The 22,766-nt window shown below is 34.1% G+C and overlaps 1 protein-coding gene across 1 annotated transcript in view; it reads left to right on the top strand.

Annotated features, from left to right (window-relative positions):
• Positions 1 to 2,327: 2,327 nt before the first annotated feature.
• LOC145687173 (glycine receptor subunit alpha-2-like) overlaps positions 2,328 to 22,766 on the top strand; it is a 190,619-nt gene continuing 170,180 nt past the window's right edge. The window contains exons 1-2 of the mRNA XM_081760637.1: positions 2,328 to 2,470; positions 21,885 to 21,906. Coding sequence (XP_081616763.1) covers positions 2,328 to 2,470; positions 21,885 to 21,906 — 165 coding nt within the window. The remainder of the gene's footprint in view (positions 2,471 to 21,884; positions 21,907 to 22,766) is intronic.

The raw sequence follows: 22,766 nt of genomic DNA, 5'->3' as shown, positions 1-22,766 counted from the left end.
ATCACTGGTTATATCATCTATGCAATATCGCGAATTTATCATCTTTGTTATTGATCATTAGTAGTTTAATTCTTAGGTTTGCCAGCAGACAAAATGAGAAGCAAGAAAGGAAAGAAGAGTGAGTTTACAACTGTGCGGATTATCATCCTGCTGTATGCGTCATTTCCTCAGTGAGTATAACCTCCTTTTTTATGTACTTAATGATGATCTCGACAATGAAGTTCATAGAAAACAAGGAAATTGAGTGTTTGTTTTAGTAATTTTGATAGCCACTTCTTACTTCGATGGCGACATCAGAGCTTTGTGTAAAATGATATTTCTAGAAATCAAATCTTTTTTCTTCTGTTCATACTTATTAGTTGCAAACTAATTCTCGATTTAATACAGAAAGAAAATGTGATTTAGTAAAATACTGTGATGCAATTTTAGAATATTCATTAAAACACAAGATGATCATTTCAAAATATTCTTATAATATATATATGTAGCAAAGTTTTGACTGTAAATAGAAGAGGGTCAACATATCAACACCTAATAATTTCTTCAAACGTCATAATATTTGATAATCTTTTCGTGCTTTGTTTTCACACATCCCGTCAGATTTTCTTCTACAGGCAAGAAAAGTTGGGACAAACAATTTCTTTTGTTCTCTGAAATGAGTGGTGGTGTTCCACCTACGTTTCCAGCTATTGTGCTACTGTTTCTACAGCATTCCTGAAACATTTGATTAAAATAATAAATAAATTAAACAATTATATTGTTTCAAAAATTTATTGGTAATGATTACGAAATCGCCGTATACTGAACATCAAAACATTTTTAGAACTTAATAATTAGAAGCAGGTAATATCTAGTTTACTTTTGATTATGTTTAGCCACCTAAGTGTATGCAGAGAATACTAAATACATGGAAGTTGTGAGACCAATAATACTGTAAATTATGGGTACGTAAAATATCAAGTAATACTTTCGACAAAGTGGATACTATCAAATACCTAAAATCAACATTAACAGACCAACACCATATCCACGAAAAATTGAATATCGTGTGAGAACAAGGAATTCTTGTTGTTGCATCGAACCAAAATATTTTTTCTTCGCGAATTCTGTCGAAGAATTTCAAGCTTAAAATATATAAAAGCACAATTATGTATGTTGTTCTATATGGTTGAGAAACATGGTAGCTTATTTTAAGGAAAGAAAGAGTAGTCCAGTCGCTATAAGTCGTCATGAATACACCTATTGTTTGATTAAGTGATTTATTACCTAACCAGTTTTATGTCTGTGGTTTCCTTCCCGGCCCGGGGTAGGTCCCTGGGGGAGGTAGATTTATTACCCTGACCGTTAGGTGGATAGACTGGTTCCTGGAAAAAGGTTGAGTGTTAGGAGAGACGGAGCAGTTTCTAGAAAAAACTGACTGACATGTATCACGTGATTTTTATTGGTTGATTCTATAGGAAACTCGGAATATGTGCTGGATCGTATCTTTTAATCCCTCGTAATGATTACTCGAGCATACTAGAATGCTTGTTGTTAAATTTGATTGTGATCATATTAATTATTTTAATTGGTTCGTATTATTTAATTCGATCATTTGCATAGCAAATTCAGAACAATCTTTGATTGTGATCATATTAAAGATGGGAATGAATAAACTTTATTCATGAGGGATTTCTTAATTCGATGCATCGTATCTTTTATTCTCTTGTATTATTTCTTAATTGGATTGTTTCCCCTTGAAACTCGATGAACAATCTTTGATTGTGATGTAATAAAATCAAAAAGCACGTGTACGGAATACGTATACTCCGGTACGATACCCCATGCTGGTACATTTACAGAGCGTGGTTTTCGTAGTCTTCCGCTGGTGAATTCAAGATATGAACTGAACTTTTCGCGCGCTTTTTGGAGAGAGTGAAAGATGGCGTAGTCGGGTAACAGGTGCATGTTAAAACATTTAGACAAATACAAAAGAAAACTGGCGCCGTTTCGGGCAGACATCACAGAGTGCCGACAGAGTAATAAAAACAAGTTTGGCGCCGCGATAAGTGAACACAAGACATTGTCGGTGGAGAATACAAAGAAGATTGAGGTCGTGGTAAATGAACAGGTTGACTCATGCCCTATGCTAATTGGCAACAGAAAAGAAGTCTGGCGCCGCGCTAGGTGAACACAAGACATTGTCGGCGGAGAATACAAAGAGGATTAACATTGGGGTAGATAAACACCACAGAATACCGACAGAGTAATAAAAGCAAGTTTAATGGCACGGGAGATGAAAATAAAACAATGTCAGTGGAGAATACAAAAGAAATTTGGCGTCATGGATGGTGGAACATGACGCGACACTGAACGGGAATCCAAATGAACTTTTGGTCCTGTTGAAACATGGAGCGGCACTGAATGCGAATACAATAGAAGATTGTCACATTGATGTGATACCAAATGCAAATACAAAAGAAGATTTGCAGTATGAACTGTGTTGACCCTTTTCTTTGTACGTAGATGACAACTGATTGATTAGTACAAGATATGATATCATTATTGAAGGAATACCTTTGTAAGATATGAATCATCGTGGCACAATGTAAATAACATTGATGGTGCTGTTTCAAAAGAATGTTTGATCAAATGAATGATGTATGAGAACTTAAATGAAATGTAATTTCATGTTTTCTCCGCACCTTATACCTATGAAAATTGTATAGAGAATTGAGAAAGTACATGCCAAATTTTTAAAATGATGTAGGAGGAGTGTTTTAAAGTACCACGTGATATGACGTCGTCGGTAAAGTTTTCCTTATATATGGGGTATGATGAGAAGTCTGGCATAGTATCATCATGGAGTCATTTGGCAGTTTAGTACAGCGAGAAATCAAGCTTCACAACGAAATAGACTGGGATTCTTCATTTGAGTATGCTGAATCCCCAAGAAAAAGTTCAAATCGAATAGAGAGTATCCGGACTTGTTTATTGATGAGAAAATTTGATATTCTTCTCCAGCTTCTTCAGATGTTACTATAGAGGATGAAATATTTGATTTGAGAGAAGACCCAATACTAATTCCAATTTCGCCTGTGGGATCAAAAACACCTTCACCAGTCCAAGCAGCAGGAACATCAGAACAAAAGTTTCAAGTTCCATCGATTAAGTGGACACTTGCTGAAGAAGAAAGACCAACATCTCCTGATTTATTTAATGAGGAAGAGGAGGAAGAAATTTGTAAATTATTCAATGAGATAGATGAGTGTCAACCCGAGACACCATCACCAAGTGTTTCACCGCTGGATTTTGCAACTTCACCCCAAAAGGCCCCAATGGATTTGCATGTGCAAACGAAACACTGCCAATGGCAGTACAGTCGTGACCCTGTGAGTGAAACATGTGTTAAAGACAGTATTTTAAAGTGAGAACCGAAGACAGTTTTACTTTGTGAGGGGTGTACCCTAAATTATTTCAATCAGTTTGGCCATAGGTGTCTCCTTGTGAACATATTAACACTTAAAGCAGAAGCGTGGAAAATTACGACCAGCAAAAATATAAGAGACAAAGTGTATGAATATTATGTGAAATCACATTTTAGTAACAAAAGAAATTAACATTTGTTTAATGAAAAAATATAACAACTTATTAAAAAATCTGAAATATATTGATTAGTGGACATTTTACTACAAAAACATAGAAACGCTGCAAAGTGATTATATATATATATATATATATATATATATATATATATATATATATATATATATATATATATGTATGTGTATATATATATGTATATATATTATCTGTATATATTATTTTCTATAGTTCTGTGTGTGTGTATGTTACTGTGTTTGTACAAATATATATATATTAGGGCGGAGCGAGAAATCTCTTTTTTATATATTGAAGACGCAATAGTGCGGAAAAGTTGTCAATTGATACTGATAAAATACTGTAAAAATTTCGTTTCTGAAATCAAATATCTTCCGGTGGCGAATCGCCAAAAAAATTTTGTGCCTTTGTAGGGTATGCAAACCCGCCGCACACATCACTTATTTTGTGTTTCTACAATAAATGAACAAATTATTAAATATATTTCTTATCGTAAGCAGTCTATAAAATTGAAGAAATAATTTCTAGATGACTTAGCCAGATTTGGAACCATAAAATAGTCCATCTTATCAAAACAAAATATTGCATATCATATACTGTACTTGTAGTTTCTTATAAGGTTCTAGCATTAAATTAATATGCCGACAAATGTGTTCATTGTTCATTATAATTTTTCCTTCAACACACTTTTTCCTTTTAAAAATTCTCGTACTGCTTTATAGAGTTTAACTGCCTCTCCTGAATAAGAATTCAATTTGGACTAGTCCAATTGAAAGTAGCAGTATTAGAAAAAAACAACGTTAGTATTCGATAACTTTGTTCTAGTGTGGAAGACGATCTTTTGAAGGTAATTTTGCAGTGTTAACATTGCGTTTTAGTGTTTACTTCGTTGTGCGTAGTTGGTACGTGTATAAACAGTTTGTTTTTGTACTGTAAATTAAACTTTATGTAACATGTGTGAGATATGTATTTTATATCAATATTGAAACTCTAAGCATGCCGAAAATAAGGACAAGATTAGGAACGACTCACCCCGTGCTTGGACATTCAGCTGAACTTTTAGGTGTGTAGTTGCCCACAAAATTAGATGTAATGAAGCACTATTTTCAATTGGTAGAGTTGGAAAAATATGAGAAAGGGGATGATCGATCTGTAAAGAAGTTGGCGAGAGACGTTGCTCAATGTGTGAAATCTGTTTAGGACAAAACTTCCATCCCTACTTTGTCGTTAGAACGTGTAGTTCAGATTCTACTTGCTTTGCACGGAAAGTATATAAGAAGTTTGTTAAATCTGAGAAGAAAACGAAAGCTTCTGCTAGTTTCCAGAAAAATGGATATATTTAAACAAAATTACACGAAGTCTTTTGATATATGTTCCTGTAAATCACATGAACTTTCCATGTGCTCATGTGAATTAAGAAAGAAAATACCTAGGAAGGAGTGGACATTTCTGTAAGAACAGAGAACAACACGAGTAGCCAGAATAGAGTGAGTTGACTACGAGGAGACTTTAAAACTAATCATACGCACTAAAAGTAAATCACGAGAGACCACCCGCCAACAGTCTTCTTACACATCACAAACGAGTACTTCTAATGAACTCCAGACATCATCTTAGGATGGCGATGAGTCAGTTGTTGATGATTACTCTGCAAAACAACACAATATTAGGGGAAAAAGAAGCAAGCAGCAACGACATGTCCTTAGACTTCTCGGTATGCTGGCTGACCGATTTCGAACATCTGATCGTGCAACTGCTTTGATAGCAACAGCTACATTGCAATCTTTTGGAGTAATTGATCCACAAAATGGTGTATAGATGATAGAATTCCCAAAAGTCCGGCGAGAAAGGGAAAATATAGGACAAAAGGAAGTGCTAATGGCCAAAGGAAATGATCTTAGAGGCTTGACTTTGATGGTCTTAAAGATCAAACTCTATACAGGAAAGAGACTGGAGGTCGCTGGTTTTCAGCAAAGAGATACGCTACTTGTAAAGATGGAGCTAAACACTTGTGGTTAATGAGAACTTCTTCAAGGTACATACCACAAAAGGACCGGCAATTGGTTCAAGAAGTGTGTAATCCAAAATAACTGTTATTTCGCGCACCCGGAGAATATATTGCTTTTTACGGTTGACGATGAAAGACTTCACGTCAGAAAAGAGACCTAAAGAAAGATAGTCAACGTAATGGGAAAAGCTTGGAATGAGAAGAGTAGATATTATGACAGTAGTATCAGTAGAAAGACGAAACGAGGAGGACCAGCTAAAGAAGACAATGAGTCACATGTAAAAAATGTATGCTACCAAAGCTCAATTTCAATGCAAATGATTACACAGACCTTATTAATTGGGAATCAGTTTAAGTGAGGCATCCTCCAGCGTTGTCTTATTTTCCAACAAAGAACTTCAAATCTACAATAATAACCGTAAACATCCAGTCATAAAAAGAGCTTTAAAATATTCCTGTCACATTACGAGTACAGAACACTGCGTGAAACTTGTAACAGAAGCATCTGCAGCAGTTTGTGGTAGAGATGGTTTTATCAGACAAACTAAAAATACCGATTTGTAAACACAAAAGTAGAAACAAAGGCAAACTATGCTCTGCAAATAACCAAAGATCTAATTTTGAACATAAGTGTATGGATGGTAGGGTGGGCATAGGAGGGACCCACGTCCGTTTTGTACGTCCTGGGTCGTTTCGCAGAAACAAGCAGAGAGGTGCAGAGAAATATGTATTTTGTATTGAGTATATTGTTATTTTGATCAAATTGACTAGTGTGTGATCCAAAATGTGCCTAAATCATAGAGAAAACATTTCATAAATTTAAATTTACTTAACTTAAGAAATGTAGGTTATACTTTTGTTCATTTACCATAGAAACGCAAAAGATTGATGTGTACGGCGGGCTTGCATACCCTATAAAGACACAAAATCATTTTTGGCGATTCGCCACCCGAAGATATTCGATTTCAGCAACGAAATTTTTACAGTATTTTACCAACATCAATTGACAACTTTTCCGCACTATTGCGTCTTCGATATATAAAAAATGATTTTTCGCTCCGCCCTAATATGTATATATATATATATATATATATAATTTTCTATACTTATGTTTGTAAGATTTTATATATCTTTATATTCAAATACATATATACAAATATCATTTCTTGATTTTATTTAATTAAATACTTTCCTAAATAAAAGAAATCATTTTTATTTTACAAGGTGAAACTTGTTGTTGTATTCTACCGTTCTACCGTTTAATATCTTTCAACACGATATTCAAGAGTCCAACACAAATTTAATTAAAACCATGCTAAAGGGCGTGGGATAATTTCATATGACAGCCGCTAGACAGAGGCGTTAGTGAAACAGGAGGGCAACTACCCCCATTCTCACCCTGAATTTCAGATTTTGGGGACAGTAAGACAGTTTTAAAAATTTTTTGATAAGCAAAGTCCAACAGAACAAGCTGGAGGTCCTTACACCGAACAAATACGGAGAACATACAGATGATTAAACCTGGAAAGTTGTTTAGGCCCAATACCCAGAATTTTAAGCAGGCCCGAAACTCGAAAGTTGATCCACCAAAAAATATACAAGAGAGCAATATAGGCCAATAGCAACTTACGGCCAATGGAAATGGATTATAACATATAAAAATCCGTATTTATTAGGTGTAAGGACTTCAAAATTTTTATGTTGGACTTTACTCAGCAAAAGTTTTCTAAATCTGCATTACTGCCCCCAAAATCTGAAATTCAGGGTAGAGGACGGATGACATCTAAACATACGCCCCTCTCTAGAGATAATCATATAAAATTCTAGATTGCACCTTGTCATGTAGTTTTTCTTTCTTTCATCTCGGGTTCGTGGTTGTGAAAATATACGTTTTCCGTCGGTGTATTCTTTTGGACACACACTGCATTTATTTAAGGTAATTATGCATCATTGACTATGGCATTCGGAGCTTGACTTGTTAATCATTCCCACGCTGCAGCGTACACAATATAATGTTAATATCTTAAATTTATAAGCAAGAAGGGGGAAATTAGCCCTCCTCCCCCATTACATCAACGTCCTTGTCTAGTCTACGGTTTCCCTACGAAACTATAGTCCACACCCTTTCACGTGCTTTTTGTTTAATTTATTTCGTACCCTTGGCTATAAAGATACTACGTTTGATGAGCAAAAGAGAACCTTTCTGAAGATGGACTTGGTTCCCTTCTGCTCTGAACGCCCCATATCTAAAAATATTTTATAAAAACTGAGTTGGAACCAAACTTATCCTGCAACCGAAGTTTGTTAGAAACGTATAAAATTGCGTTTGTTTAGTTTGATTGATTACAGTCTTGCATCAGTAGGAAGGCTATATGAGACAGGGCTTTTTGTTTAAAGTTGGATCCGAACCACTAATTTTCAAATTTTAAGTCGGATCGCAGTCAAAATCTATACAGTAGATTCCGACGTCTCATGCCTCTACCCTCCAAATTTAATGTTAAAAGGCCGAAAATTGCGCCCTGTAGCGTGGTGCATACATAGAGACAGAGGAACAAATTGAGATCAAATTGTAACAGACATTGAAGTTGGGCATTGATGTTAAAGTAAGTACCACACTTTAATGATTAGTTCCGGGGCGGAAACGTCTATACCTTGCGCTTTTTCGTTTGGTCCCTTAATACAAGCTATGCTAAGGTGTAAAGTTTTGAAGAAAATTTAGAACTGTTGTGGAGAGGGGCGCAATACAATTTTCATAATATAACGAAAAAGAAATTGGTGATACAGAATTAATTCTTATCAGAAGTCCCCAGTTGTACCTCAGCCACATCACTGACGTTAGAATCATCAGAAGCAATTTTCGGATTAACACTTTTACCATTTCTTGGGTTTCCAGTTTTTTTTTTTAACAGCATTGCATTTTTCATAATGATTCTTCATTCTTTGAACTAAACGAATCACTTCTTTGTTACACGTTTTGCAACGAGCTCGTATGGTCGTTTTCTCATCTGATGGAGTTTGAGTTACTTTAACAAATTTTCTCCAAATGATGTCCATTTTTCTTCCCGTAAAACTCACTTTAAACGATTCCAAGTTGCACGGAGACTGAGAACCATCATATACCCTGTACTGTAGCAACGAATGCCTGCAATATTTTAATTTTAGAACCGCAATTTAGCAAATAATCTTTTGTTTGTTTTATGAATACAACAAAAAAATTGTTTCAATGATACTTATTTTATTTATTTTTTAATATCAGTTCTACAAGTAGTCCAACCTTCGACAACGACACTTTCTTGCAAGTTAACTGAGAAGCATTTAAACAATACAATATATGTTAAAAATAAGGGGAAAAAAGAGAGAAGATAAATTGTAGTTCACCACACTGACCTGCTGTAGACACGAGAAATCAAAACATTCACATGGGAAGAAAATAATTGTCTGAATGGGAAGCACTTTTTGACAATTTTCTTTCTCTATCAGATTTTTTTACAAAAATAAAATAAAATAAAAAAAAACATATGTTTAAAACAAGCCTTAAAATACACGTGTTTAAAACAAAATGTTTAAGACGTACACAAAATTTGTTTTATACAAAATCAATTGTTTAAGCCAAGTTTTAATCATTTGTTTTAAACAAAATAACCCTGCTGAAAATACCAAAATATTTTCAGAAATTGCTAAATAGAAGCAACCAATATCTAGTTTACTTTTGATTATGTTTTATTGTAGTTTATTTTAATTTTCCCAGGTCACCTTAGCAAATGCAGAATTATTACTAAATGCATGGAAGTCGCTATGGTTTAAATCTTCCTCTAGTTATTTATGATTCACTATTGTCTTAGAAAACAATCTAATCTCTTGACATCTAGAAGACAATCTCTTCCTAACATTCGGATCGCATGGGGGAGGTAACTCATCATGGAAAAGTGTTTCCTAGCGAAAGACAACTAGGCCTATTTTTGATTTTCATAGACTAGGTTAGGTTGTGTGTTGTTTCCACACTCATATGTCCCAATTGCTAAAGTCATTGTAACTACAGAAATAATTTAAGTTGACGTACAAAATCCACACAACTAATAGTGTAGGGGTTATTACATTAGTCTCAAAACTTAGGCAGTGTAGAACTAAGCAATGAGACGTATGCTGTAAGCTGTCCAAACGTTGTGTTGGTCCACTATTCTCTGGTAGATTAATGCTGCTGCACCTTCGACTATATATATATCAAAAGATCCAATATATTTCAGTCAAAAATTTTCTTGTAGGCCTTATATCTGAAGAACGCCATGTAATCTAGCCAAAACCAAACCACTAGTTAACTCAGTATGATATGCTTATTCCGTGAAAAAAATAATACGAGAACTCCATTTAGGGCCGTTCAAAATTTGTGACCCCTGATCCAAAAACTAATTATTGGATAAGATCGTAATCTTTTGATTTTTTTTATCATTTTTAAAAAAGCTTGACCAAGATTGCAGTTTTTGATCCATCTTTTTTTATCATTCCTAAAATTCTTTGCTAATTATTCGTTCAAACTTTCGTCCAACTTATTCCGCATGTGGCAACTTTATACGAAGTACTGATTAGTTACCGTATGGCTTCCTTTAAATTTTGCGTCTACTATAGCTAGTTGTGCTATTCAGCCGGTCCGGACCAGTTCAGGCTAACCGGTTGTTAAAATATTTCGAGTTCGCAGAACCGTTTATTATATCGAGATAAACCTACATACACACATACACACACACACACATACACACATCACCAAGCCAAGCCTGAAAGAAAGAAACCAAACAAATTGAAATAGTACAGGCAACATTTTGTAATTATTCGTGCAGTGTGCTAAAGGGAAAGGAAATAAGTATTAAGTGTAGAAGTGAAAATGAAATTTTAAAAAATCCTGAATCCTATATCCAGGCAATATTTGATTTTTGTAATACGTTATTTGTTCAAAGACAATGATAAGAATAATGTTGTAGGAAGAACAAATGAGAGCTCAACTTCATGGCTGAACAAGTCTTTATATGTCTCATAGAACATAGTTGAACAACCCTATATATTGTTGTATACCGTAGAAAATGTATTGAATAGTAACGAACATTTTTTCCTCTTGGGAAGAAGGTGAATTTTAAGATCCACATTGCTAATTCACGTCGAACCCATGGATAGGCCAAGTATGAGGACTATACCACTGTTTTGGAAAAAGTGTACCACCCCAATGGAAAGAAATATCTATTGTCTTCTCAAGGCTATCATTTCCGGTAAGGCTAGGGCTGATTATCCTCGTAACTACAGGTATGAATTAAAAAGAATCCTGAGCAACTATTAAAACAGGCTAAGGATTTATGTGATGATTTTACCATTGGACATCAAAATTGTTGTACTAATGGTGATGCGTAAATTTTCCAAACCAAACTAACCTCTGAATATCAGATGGTCATTTATGAGAAGAACAAGATGAGTTGAGAGTACAATATAATATATCCGGGAATTAAAGTTGGCAAACAAAATTTCCATCTTGTATGAAGACAAGTATTACCAATTTATAACTAACATACGTAAACTTTGGAAACCAGTGTTTTTTGTGGTTATTGTTTATAGGAACTTAAATTTGTTATTAGTGAACATCTTACTATCACTTATAATATTTAGTAAAATTGTTGTTCATTCTTACATTATGAAACGTTTAACAGATGCTATCATCTCCTCAAGACTTATAGACACTTATTTGCTATAATGATAATTGTAGCAGAGGTGTATCTTTCAATATTTTGAATTGGGTTGTACATAATTTTCATTTTGTATTGTTGTTTTTCAGTTCATCTTTTGCAACATTTACCACTTTATTCGCATCATTGTCAAAAGATATTTTTAAAATTATTGCATAGTAAATATTTTTCAACTTTCTTAGACAATTACAACAATAAGATTCATTTGTTGTCAGTTTTTACACTCACAAAAAAAAATCAGATCATACCATTCGTTTTTACACATTGTATGTAATACACCTACAGAATACTGAGAAGATCATTCAATGAATCACAATTCTATCAATTGTTGGATTCTTTCAATCGTGAACACATTTCAATTTTTTTTCTATTCACAAACAATGTTGTTAACTTAAAATATTTTTGCAAGAATATTTTATTAATTGTTTAAGAAATGTGTCATTATGAACTGTTTCATATAGTACAGTCACGCATCTTCTGAAACTGACGCACGATTTCATCTTGGATGTTTATATCCGTAATAAAACTTATCACATTTGTCTTCAATATTTTTTATCTAACAGAATGCAGTCATCGTTTATTTTGCCCGCTTCTACATCCACTGCAAAGTAGCAAACTTCTTCTTTTATATTCTCACATTTGAAGCGTGTATATTAAACATTGAATGCTTATGTGAATGTTATTGCAGTAAAAGAGGCACACATCTTCTCTACTAATTTCATTAGACATTTTTGACTTCTAATCTTCAGCACTGACAAAAAGAAGAAATAGATGTCTCTATTCAAACACTTTTTGAAAATATTATCTATTTATGTAAAACAGTCACACACAGATTTATCCTTTCTTAACTGTGGTATTTATTTAGTTTACTGACTTCGTTGTAGAACTTTCACAGGATCTTTTATTGTTTTTTTTATTTGGAAGACTTAGTTAAAACAGGTTTGAACAAGTATGACCCTGAATCTTCCAGTTTTTATTTTTGTATTAGCAATAGGCTACACTCTTTCATGATTATGTTTACTTTAAAAAATACTTTTTTAAGTTCAATGAAATATTTTTGCAACAGAATATTCACATTTTTGCTTTCACAGGTTTTCAAAAAGGTTCACTGTATTCACCTAATTATTTCTCAATGTATATGTGCTCACAGGACGAATTCACATTACATGGTGAACCAGTAATATTATATTTTAATTTGTTTTCGTTTTAATAAAACTATCCCACATATACTGTAATATAAAGCATTTAAAAGTTAAAGGAGAGGTTTCAATATTGTCTGTCTACTAGATTCTCCTATACTTAAGTAGTCTTTCCACTTGTCATTTTTCAACAATGATTATCTTAAGCTGTACCTATTCATCATTTTCTTACTTTTGACCATACTTAGGTCTCTCTGATATTGACTTTCCTTTTTTGTCCACAGTCATCTTATCCTAATATCCATTTTTCTACTTTGAGCATCTTACATTTAAGCCTTAGCGGATTATTCTCGTTTCTGTTTGCTTTTGGCATTGCCTGCAATACAATACGCTATTTCCCGCTTTAGATTCAACAGAATTGTTAGCAGGAGAGGATAGTTGTTCTACTATTGCAGAAAAGTATGCACACAGATAACTACAATAAACAATACCTGAAAATAATACTGGTCAAAGGCAATAGGTAAGATCAAATTGTAATAATAACTTGTTTAAGGAGCCGCCAAGTGAACTTTGGGTTTGACAATATTGTGTTCGTAACTTTTCTCGGAAATTTTTCCGCTTTCCCCTCACAGTTTCTTCATTTCGCCATTTCCTGTTAACTAACCGGCATAAATGTGAGACGTAAAACTAAAAGATTTCATTTATTTCATTGTTTAAGGAGAACGAGAATATTTGTTGGCATTGCTTAGTGTAGGTTGCGAATATATGTTGCAGTTGCATTTGCTGCCCAAGTCAGCAAATTTTGCCTTTTGCTACAAACTCATACGAATTCTCATATTCACTTGATAAATCTCCAAATGCTAATATTGATCACAGCAGAGTACACTTTTTATAGGTAAACAGATACTGAGACCATCATAGATAACATGTCCTTAAATGCTGATAAGCTCAAACAAAGAAAGAAAAAATCTAATTCCTAATAATATTTTTAGTAAACTGCAAATTATAAAGTTTCAAACATCATTCTCTTCCCCTATCCTTCTCACGTCCGAATATTTGTTTCATGAAATTGGAATTTATTTTTTACGGATAAAGTGTATTATATCTTCTATTTATCTGCTTTCTGAAACATATATGTTGTACATTCAAAGAACAAGTACTTATTCAAATAGCTTTATGTGTAATTGGATACACATCTCTGACACTTAAGTCTTTCTTCATTTTATTCACCCACTTGTCTTAGGAGGAGTTCTTCATACCCACTAGAAACAAAGACTTCAGCTCAAGCATATTTTCTGACTTCAAGTTCTTAAAACCATTCATCTTGTTGGTATTTAATAGCTTTAGCTATATATAATGTACAATGTACATCAGGTCTAACTTTGAAGTGCTTACTTATCACTTATTTAGTGTAAAAACAATTTTAACAAGAAGTCTGGTATGCATATGCAGGATAAAAATAATTCGTAAAATTACAGTGAGAACTATGAAATTGTTCATGTTCTGAACTATGAAATCATTAGGTTAGCCATAGCTCCGTCTTGCTTTTCAGGAATTCAATTGAATCTGAAGACCAACATGTTGGGAAGAAATAAATGACGTGAACTATCAGAATGTTGTAGAGAAAGATAGGAACATATTTCGAAAAAACATGGAGTTTATTGAATACAAGCTTTTTGCACACTGCAATGGTTCAGTGATAAAGTGTACATCTCTTCTCTTTCTCTTCTTCTAAAGTGTATATTATATTTCAGTCATTGTCAAGACTACCCATATCTCTTACCTTACAGAACATAAGGAATAGAACGTTAAACGGAATGACCCATGTAACTTAAATAAGGCAGTCAGGATAATTCCAAACACTATAGCTAAACGCCTAGCAAACGTGCTTTTAGCATGATAAACCTAGCTTAGTTCCTGGCAAAGGGCTAGATTTCATGTCTCATATAACCTCACTACTAAAAGTAATAATAATAGTTTCTTTCTTTGTTCATTAATGTCAAGCCTGCCTATGAGATGAGACGAGATGAAACAACATTTGTTATGGTTAAGCGGTTAGAGCACAAGTCTTTAACATCTAATTTTTATTCCTACAAACACTTGCTAATATCACTTTCCATTTATTTAACAAAGAGTATTATTGTAAATAATACGCAAAAGAACAAATAAATTAACAACGAGCAATAAGAGAATTCGATTCCGCAGCGGGAGCTCATATCCGGGTGGAAGCTTTAAAAAGAACTTCAAAGTCTATCAGTTTACTGTCTAAGGACTATAAAAATAGCCTTGATGATGAACAGGAAACTAAACTCGAAACAAATCCATACATATCAATGACTATCTTACATGAAATTTTCCTTAATCATACTACGCAAATGTAATGTCAAATAAGATAAGATCGTTTTCACCTTACGTGCAAGTGGTCACAAATTCAAAAAAAAAAAAAAAAAAAAAAAAAAACAAGCGAGGTTTACACCAATTAAATGTTAGAACGACACTTGACATACAACTTATAGCATACTTTTCTGTCTTCCGTTACCACCAATACATATTTTCAAACTGATTGTTTAACTAGACTTCACCTTAGATGGTTCACCTTAGATGGTTGGGATCCCGGTTCCAATCCTTGACCAAATAAGATTATGGTTGCAAATATCGTGTCTGTAACTTTTTCTTGGGCATTTTCTCGCTTCCCACTCACAGTTTCTTCATTTCACCATTAGCTTTAGCCTAACCAACATAATTGTGGAATGTCAGATTTCATTTTAACACATAGTCAACGGAAATCATTTCAATACATAGCCAAGGGAGATCACTAATTATTTATTTAACTAATTAAGAACATGATTTCAAATTTCACTATAGGGCAGCAGTGGCTCAGTGGTAGTTTTTTTTTCCTTTGCTGGGAAGTCCACCAGTTAGACTTTATTGTGAACAACATCGTGTCCTTGGACTTTCTTGGAGTTTCAACTCACTTTCTTTCAAGATTTTCTTTTATAATGCGAAACAACATAAAAGCATTCATTTCTTATAATTACTGTCTCCTTTAGCCTAATCAAGTTTAAACTTTGATCAGTTTGCTACAAGACAAAGAGAAATATTACTGTTGAAAAAATTAAAGAAGCATTTAGCAATAAGAAAATACCACTTCAATTCTTTTTTTTTTCAAATGTTTTGAAATGTTCAAAGTTTTACAGTATAGTTTAGTGTACAGTTTGTTTTCTACTGACAAATCGTGTAAGTACCAATTAAAATTGTTTCTTGGGTAAGTGGTTAGCGCGACAGTCTTGGCTAAGTGGATAGTATATCACTGTTGGACATTTAAATTTATTTGTTCGAAAACATTTTCTAATAACGCTTCCTAATGTTCACACTCATCGAGGATTCAATTCCCGGTGATAGGTCAAGTGGCTACGGATTAATTCTTACGAGGAATCTTATTCTAAGAATTTAGAAAAAAGAAAATAGAGCCTTCTTGCTGGAAAGAAGAATAAACTCAAAAATCCATTCATCCATGTATCCTTCAAAAATTGAACTTGCAATAATTTCAAGTATATATAAAAGAAGAAACCTTATATGTTTTGCACAGAATAAATTTCCATTATACAATAGTTATTGAGACTATTATCAAAATACTTCAGCACTGCTAAAATGTTAGGAAGGTTTTAAAAATTCAGAAGAAAGAAAACACAAATTTCTCAGCACCTATCCAGCAATACACAATTTATTTACATTATATATACAAATATTTACACTCCTACAATTACTTCACCCCCTCTTCCTCCACTTCGTCTTTCTTTTCTTCTTCTTCTTTTTGTTTTCCTTCCTGCACTTTACACTTCCTCCCTTCTAAGTCCCACTTGATCCCCAAAATTGTTCCTGCCTTACATTCTTTTGTGTTTTTTAGTCTATACACTGCTAATAATATTTCATTAATGCAGTCTTCACACGGATGCCACATTTGTTTTTCCTTATTTATAGAGCATACTGATGATAAATAATAAGATTTTCTAAGCCCTCTGTTTTGTATTTTTTGTGTACAATATTCAAATGTAGTCACTGGATTTGCACAAGACCTTCCTTTCATCTTTCTTAAAATGCAGTTGCTTAATTTTTTTTCGATACTCTTCTGAAATAGTTGTTTTCCTGTTACCCTGCATTTTTCTAAAACAAAAAGAATAATAATAATAAAAAGCGTTATTAGTACAACATAATTTCACAAAAATAGTGCAAATTATAATTATTGTTTTTAATGTGGACAATAAAAGTTCTGTTATTCTAACCATGTACGAGAATCAGTTTCTTTAGCGTACAAAACCTATAAAAATATCTTTAGTTTGCAAGAGCTATGTAGGATTCTGGACTGTACTTCATACATTTTCGGATTCAAAATAAATATCTACAAGCAAACTATCTGTGCTGTGTGTGACCCAAGCCTAATTCCCAACAAAATGTTCATATAATTCGATTTTTCCGTTACAATTCTGAAAATCTTCAAGAAATTCCACTGCTAAACGTCCCGTTAAACTCAAAATCAACTCTAGTGGCCATTCATAGTGCAGTCGCTAACGCTCTCACATTCAGTGCGAGCGGCCCCGGGTTCGATTTCCGGTAGGAGAACTAATGTTCCCCCACAGCGTAGTTGCTAACGCTCTCGCGTTCAGTGTAAACGGTCCCGGGCCCGATTCCCGACAGGTGTCGCGATGCGAACGGACCCGACAGGGGCTGTGCTGCAAACGGTCCCGCCAGGTGCTGCGTTGCGAACAGTTGCGGGTTAAATTCCGAAATGAGCTGCGGTGCGAGCAGTTCCGGGTTCGATTACCGGCGGGGCATTCGTTCGTAAAATATATATTTTCTAGGATATTCTGAATGATGTTTTTCTCATTCACACGAAGCAAATGCCTTGCGTGGTACCTAACTTCCGTCTTTCCCCGAATAGTGTGCTCGCCGAGGGTCGTCGCCGCTCAGAACTTCACAGGTTAAAAATGTTTAGAGGGCAAAAATATAAAATCAAGTCAATCTTTCACCAAAGTATAAAAGATAAATCTAATTCTCTCACAAAAACTCTTGCACTTGTAAAAATCTTATATTTCAATCTTGGTGAAAACTTATATGATTCCCCCCACAACAAACAAACAAAATTTTCATGGTATAAAACGGAATTCATACAAAATTATTTATTTATTTAAAAATTGGTAAGGCGTTCACTTCATATACTTTGGAGGCTCTGTAGTTCAATCCTACGTCATGCCAACTGAACAAACACTATGTCTACGGTTTCCTTATACTTTTATACTATATGTCTTCCAAGAAAAAATTCAGAACCAGTAAACTAGCAATAGTACTTTTATACTATTTTAATAGAACTACCAGTGACACCTAGCGGTAAAATTCTAAATTAAAGGTTAGTATTGCTTTGAAAGTCCGGCACTGCAGATGCGTGTGTAACACTGTTCCGTATATTTCTATATATTTTAAGGTATGTATAGTATATTTGTATTATTCAATAAAACCATAGCACATATTTACTATTTCAATCTTAATGTCTCCTGTGCGTTAATTTTTCTCTCACTCATAAGATTCAAACATTTATTCAATACTCAAATACATATGCTTGTATGCTTTACTGGTCTCAATATTATATTAAAGTATTGGAGATCAATACAAGTATAAGTAAAACTATTGGATTGAATAGGGGACATAAATCCAAGTCTTTCAGTAACGCAGTGAGCATTTAGTTAGGGGGTCCCGTACCCACTTCATTTACGGGGGATATCTACCTCTACCAGTATTGCTGCAAATGTTCATTTTGAAATGCTAATACCAAAAACAAGGAGTAAATGGTCTAGGGGTTACTATCTAACAACAATAGGGGTAAATCTTCCATCTCTCACTGCGAAACAAGTGTAAAACAAGATGCATTCAGTAATGGAAGAGTCTAGGAGGAATTCATTCCTAACCAAGGGCATAGTATCCTCTTCTCTGTGAAAAAAGGGACCGTTCGCTTTGGGGGATCCAACTATAAAACAAGTAGCGTTCAGTAATGCAAAAGTCTAGGAGGATTTACTCTTAAACACAAGGGGTAAAGTCCCACTCTCTCACACTACAGTGCATTGGGTTCTCTTTTTGCACCCCTAACAAAATATTCTAGAACTAAATATGGTTACCAAAATTGTAAAGTAGAGGCTAATGCTTTTACAGACTACGTTTGCGATCATTTACTTTTCCTAGTTGCAATACTTATTTTTTTTCTCATTCGATACCTTCCTTAATATAGAGCTAGTATGTAACAAGTAACCCGTGAACAGCACACGATTAACGTTCTGAATACTGCCACACATGTTTAAAATACGCAACTTCATATTTCTTGCATTTTCAAATATATTCCCAATACTTACGCAAAGACAAACATCTAACTTAAATTTCTCTCACTAAATTGCAACCAATATTGCAGGAGTTATGGAAAAACATTTGGGTATTCACTACGTTTTGCAAGATTTGCGAAGGTTTACTATTCTAATGCAAATTCAAAGGGGGAAGTCTTCCACACAGTTCTATGATCAAAAATAAACAAACGTAGTTCTTTCTTTCGAGTCTAGCTGCGGGAAAGTGTCATATATCTAGAGGAAAAGCCTACACATTTACATAAGCGCAAATGCAAACGCAACGTAAAATTTGCAATAAACAAATCTATCTCGGGAAACTGCCCCGAGGCAAATGATAACTCTTTATATCTAATTTTTTTTTCAGTATGGGAACACTTTTTGCACAGTTCTGAACACTATTGAACACTTAATACTGAGTGATTTTTTAAAATACTAGGGAATATATCTCTATTATATTTTTTTTTCTTTGCATTTATTCTTGGTATGCAAGCAAGACAAAAGTCTATCTTTCTGTTGAAGTTAATTATTTTACACTACAGTAGACAAAACAATATTTACAACAGATGATGTTCAGAAATATATGACTATCTATCCGTTCCAAAAGTGTTCTTTATGTATAAATTGCTCATTTTCCAGAAAGACTTCCCAATATGAATACAGATTCGCGACAAATCATTCAGACACAATGTATTTACATAGTACTTACATTATATATAAACAATATAGTATCTACAATCAAAATATTGGACAGTACGCAATTTTGTTTAATCTCGCTTTCAGTTATAAAGATTTAGACAAATTGCACACTTGATTTCTGCCGTAAACTCCATCAGTGGTGACTTAAGTCACATCACCAAGCATTTCTAAAAAGACCAACTAATCTAGAATTAATTTCTGCAGTAAACTATAAACTCCGTCAATGGTGTCTCTACATTGCTTTAAAAAAAGTGTCGTTGTAAAGTTTTAGATCCCCACATATTCCTAGCTATAATAATAATAGTTTCATCCTTCAGTCATTTCTTGGTTAAGATGTCCATGAAACGAAACGATACTAGAACGTAGTCTTCAAACACCAGTTTGCTGCTTAAGTTCACCACGAAAGTAAAACAGTGTTCAAACAATAATTTAATTAATCGTAAAACAATTCAGGGGGGCTAACACCCTCAACTAATCTTTTTTCAAAAGCAAATATTTCGATCGTTCGTGGGGCAAGCCTGATCGTTCAGGAGGGCGCTATGGCTCAGGCTTGGTTTCCCCCGGTTTAAAAACATATTGGCTCAGTGGTAGTTTTCTCCGGTTTTGGTGGAAATTTATGGTTCCTTTCTACACCGTGTTAATTATTTTCATAAGAAAGAAAATATGTGTCAATTTTCTAGGGAGGGTTCCCCTTCGATCCTTATGCAAATCAATTACAAGTAGTCGGGGCCGCGGTGGCTCAGTGGTAAAGCGTTCACCTCTGGTGCTTGGGGTTCCGGGTTTGATCCCAGCCCCCGTTAAGTGAACTTTGTGGTAGACAAACACCGCGTGCGTGGGTTTTCTTGGGGTTCTCCCGTTTCCTCCCACTTTCTTCATTCCACCATTTCATTCATTACTCATCATCACCGTCTCCTTTAGCCTAACCGGCATAATCGTGGGACGTAAAACTCAAAGATTTCATTTCATTTTTCAATTACAAGTAGCATTCTCATTACAAAAACAAGTGTTTTGAATAAATTGTAATGGGCAGACACCGTGCGCATGAGTTTTCTAGGGAGTCCCCCCACTCTCAATGCAAATATATCAAATCAATAATATTAATAATATAAAAAACTTACTTGAATATATCTTCTTTGGACAACACACAAAAAAATCCAAAAAGAAACACGGACAAAAATATGCAGAATAAAACAGGTTAAAAAACAGAACTTAAACACGTCGCAACAGTAAACTATCTCTAAAAATGATTGTGTACTGCATTTATATATTATATTTTTATTTATTTATTAACATAAGAGGGAGTGGGATAGAGGAAAAATAAGGTTAATTAATTTTCCTTTGTAATACCTCTTGGGTTCTGTTTAAAAAAGAGGAAAAGAAAGGGATATTTCGTTTGCAGGTATCTTCTCAGATCACAGAATGCATTTCTTCCTTATCTATAGAGGTAAATTTCCTCAAAGCATCAACGGTTATCAGACAATTTTATACTATGCCTAAAGTTTGGAGATCGCCAGTATGTCTACATTCATAACGGTTTTCCTCTCTTAAAAGATGCCTCATTGTTGTATTTTAATATCACACGGCGCGTCAGCAGACAGCCAAACTGATAAGTGCAAAGAAATAAAATATTCGTTAAACTGGGCTCAACCAACAATTTTCATAAAATATGATCTTAATGGTACATATATTTAAACGAAGGAATGAAACCCGATGTCAGCTTTATACATTTAAAATATATGGCCATCATTTCAACAACCGTTTCAATAACTTGTATTTTTGCCGAAAAGAACAGACCATCCATTTTGTCTCTAAATACACAGAAACCTATAAACTATTCAGGAAGGGTTAGTGTTGTCTGCAAAACTAGTTATGGACGCCATCCGAAAACCCATTCAGTCGAGGTGTGGGCGATGAAAGTAGCCTATGCAGGTTTTTCGTCACCCAACCTAAAAGAAAGGAGGGAAGGGGTAGACGACCTGGGACCAGACAGCAAAAGTGGTCGGAGAGTTGGGCAAAAAAAAAACATCCTTTTTTGACAAGAAATGTATGTCAGTCAGTGCGGGAAGGGATGTGTTCACTTGTTCAAACAAGAAAATCTGAACATTAATGGGGCAAAAGGAAAGGGGGAAATGAAATCTTCTATTCAGTCAAAACTAAAGAAAATGATTGACAGCTAACATCTCCCCTTGGTTAACCCTTTCCGGCACAGTGGTTTCAGTGTGAAACCAGTTTTAACTCTTTTCTCCGTGCAGCCTAGTGGATTTATAAGGAAACCATATTTTAGTATCAACTTTGCAAGCCATCTAAGGACAGGAGTTTAAATTATTTCCAGGATTTTCATTCGTTCTGAAACTGTATAGCCAATTGATGTTGAAAGTTTGTTGTTTTCTTTCTCTTCATAAATTCATTCTTTGGGAAGCAATTAAACAGTAAAAGATGTGGTTAAAAGAATTTCGCTACCAATAAAATCGCGGATGTTTGTGTGGCGGAAAAGAGAGCTGAACACTAGTAAATGTATTTTCGATTCTGTAATGGGCACAGTCGGAAGATAGCTAAGCTAAGCGGCGGTTGTTGGTATCTGTTGCTGCAGAGCTGGAAGAAAAACGGACTGCACTTCACAACGAAAAAAAAAAAATGAAAAATAAATAAATAAATAAATAAATAAATATTCATTCCCTTTCCTTCCCGATTCTACATAACTTATTTTATTTAGCTCTGTTCTGTTATGTTAATATTTCTAAAGTTAATGTAGCTCATCTTAAGACTTTACATAGTAAAAAAAAAAAAAAAAAAAAAAAAAAAAAAACACCATTAAAAAATCATTGCTAAACATAGGAAATTCATTGTTAATGCAGGAGCTTGAAGGGAGTCCTTTAATGGTGTAACCATATTCATTATTTATAAATTTAATCATAATTTTCTAGTTAACACAATCTGTTCGATTAGTTACGAGCTTTAAAAGTAGGATCATAATTAAATTAAGGGGGAAAAAGTTTGTGGGAGCTAGGGATCGCGTTTTAAACCATATACTGAAGTTCTAATAATCTAAAACATACTTTTAATTGTAATTTGATTATAATTTTTAAAATTTCGATTAAAGAATCGTGTAAGATCATGTTTCAACAAGAAAAGAGGTCATTCCACTTTCCAGAAACCACCTTACCCCCTTTTATTGCCCAGGTAATAAATCTACCTCCCCCAGAGACCTACCCAG

The sequence above is a fragment of the Thermobia domestica genome, chromosome 6 (genome assembly GCF_964235325.1).
Source record: "Thermobia domestica chromosome 6, izTheDome1.hap1.1, whole genome shotgun sequence".
NCBI classification, from domain to species: Eukaryota; Metazoa; Arthropoda; class Insecta; order Zygentoma; family Lepismatidae; genus Thermobia; species Thermobia domestica.
The sequence above is the reverse complement of the archived record's forward strand: the minus strand, read 5'-3'. Positions and strand labels throughout refer to the sequence as shown.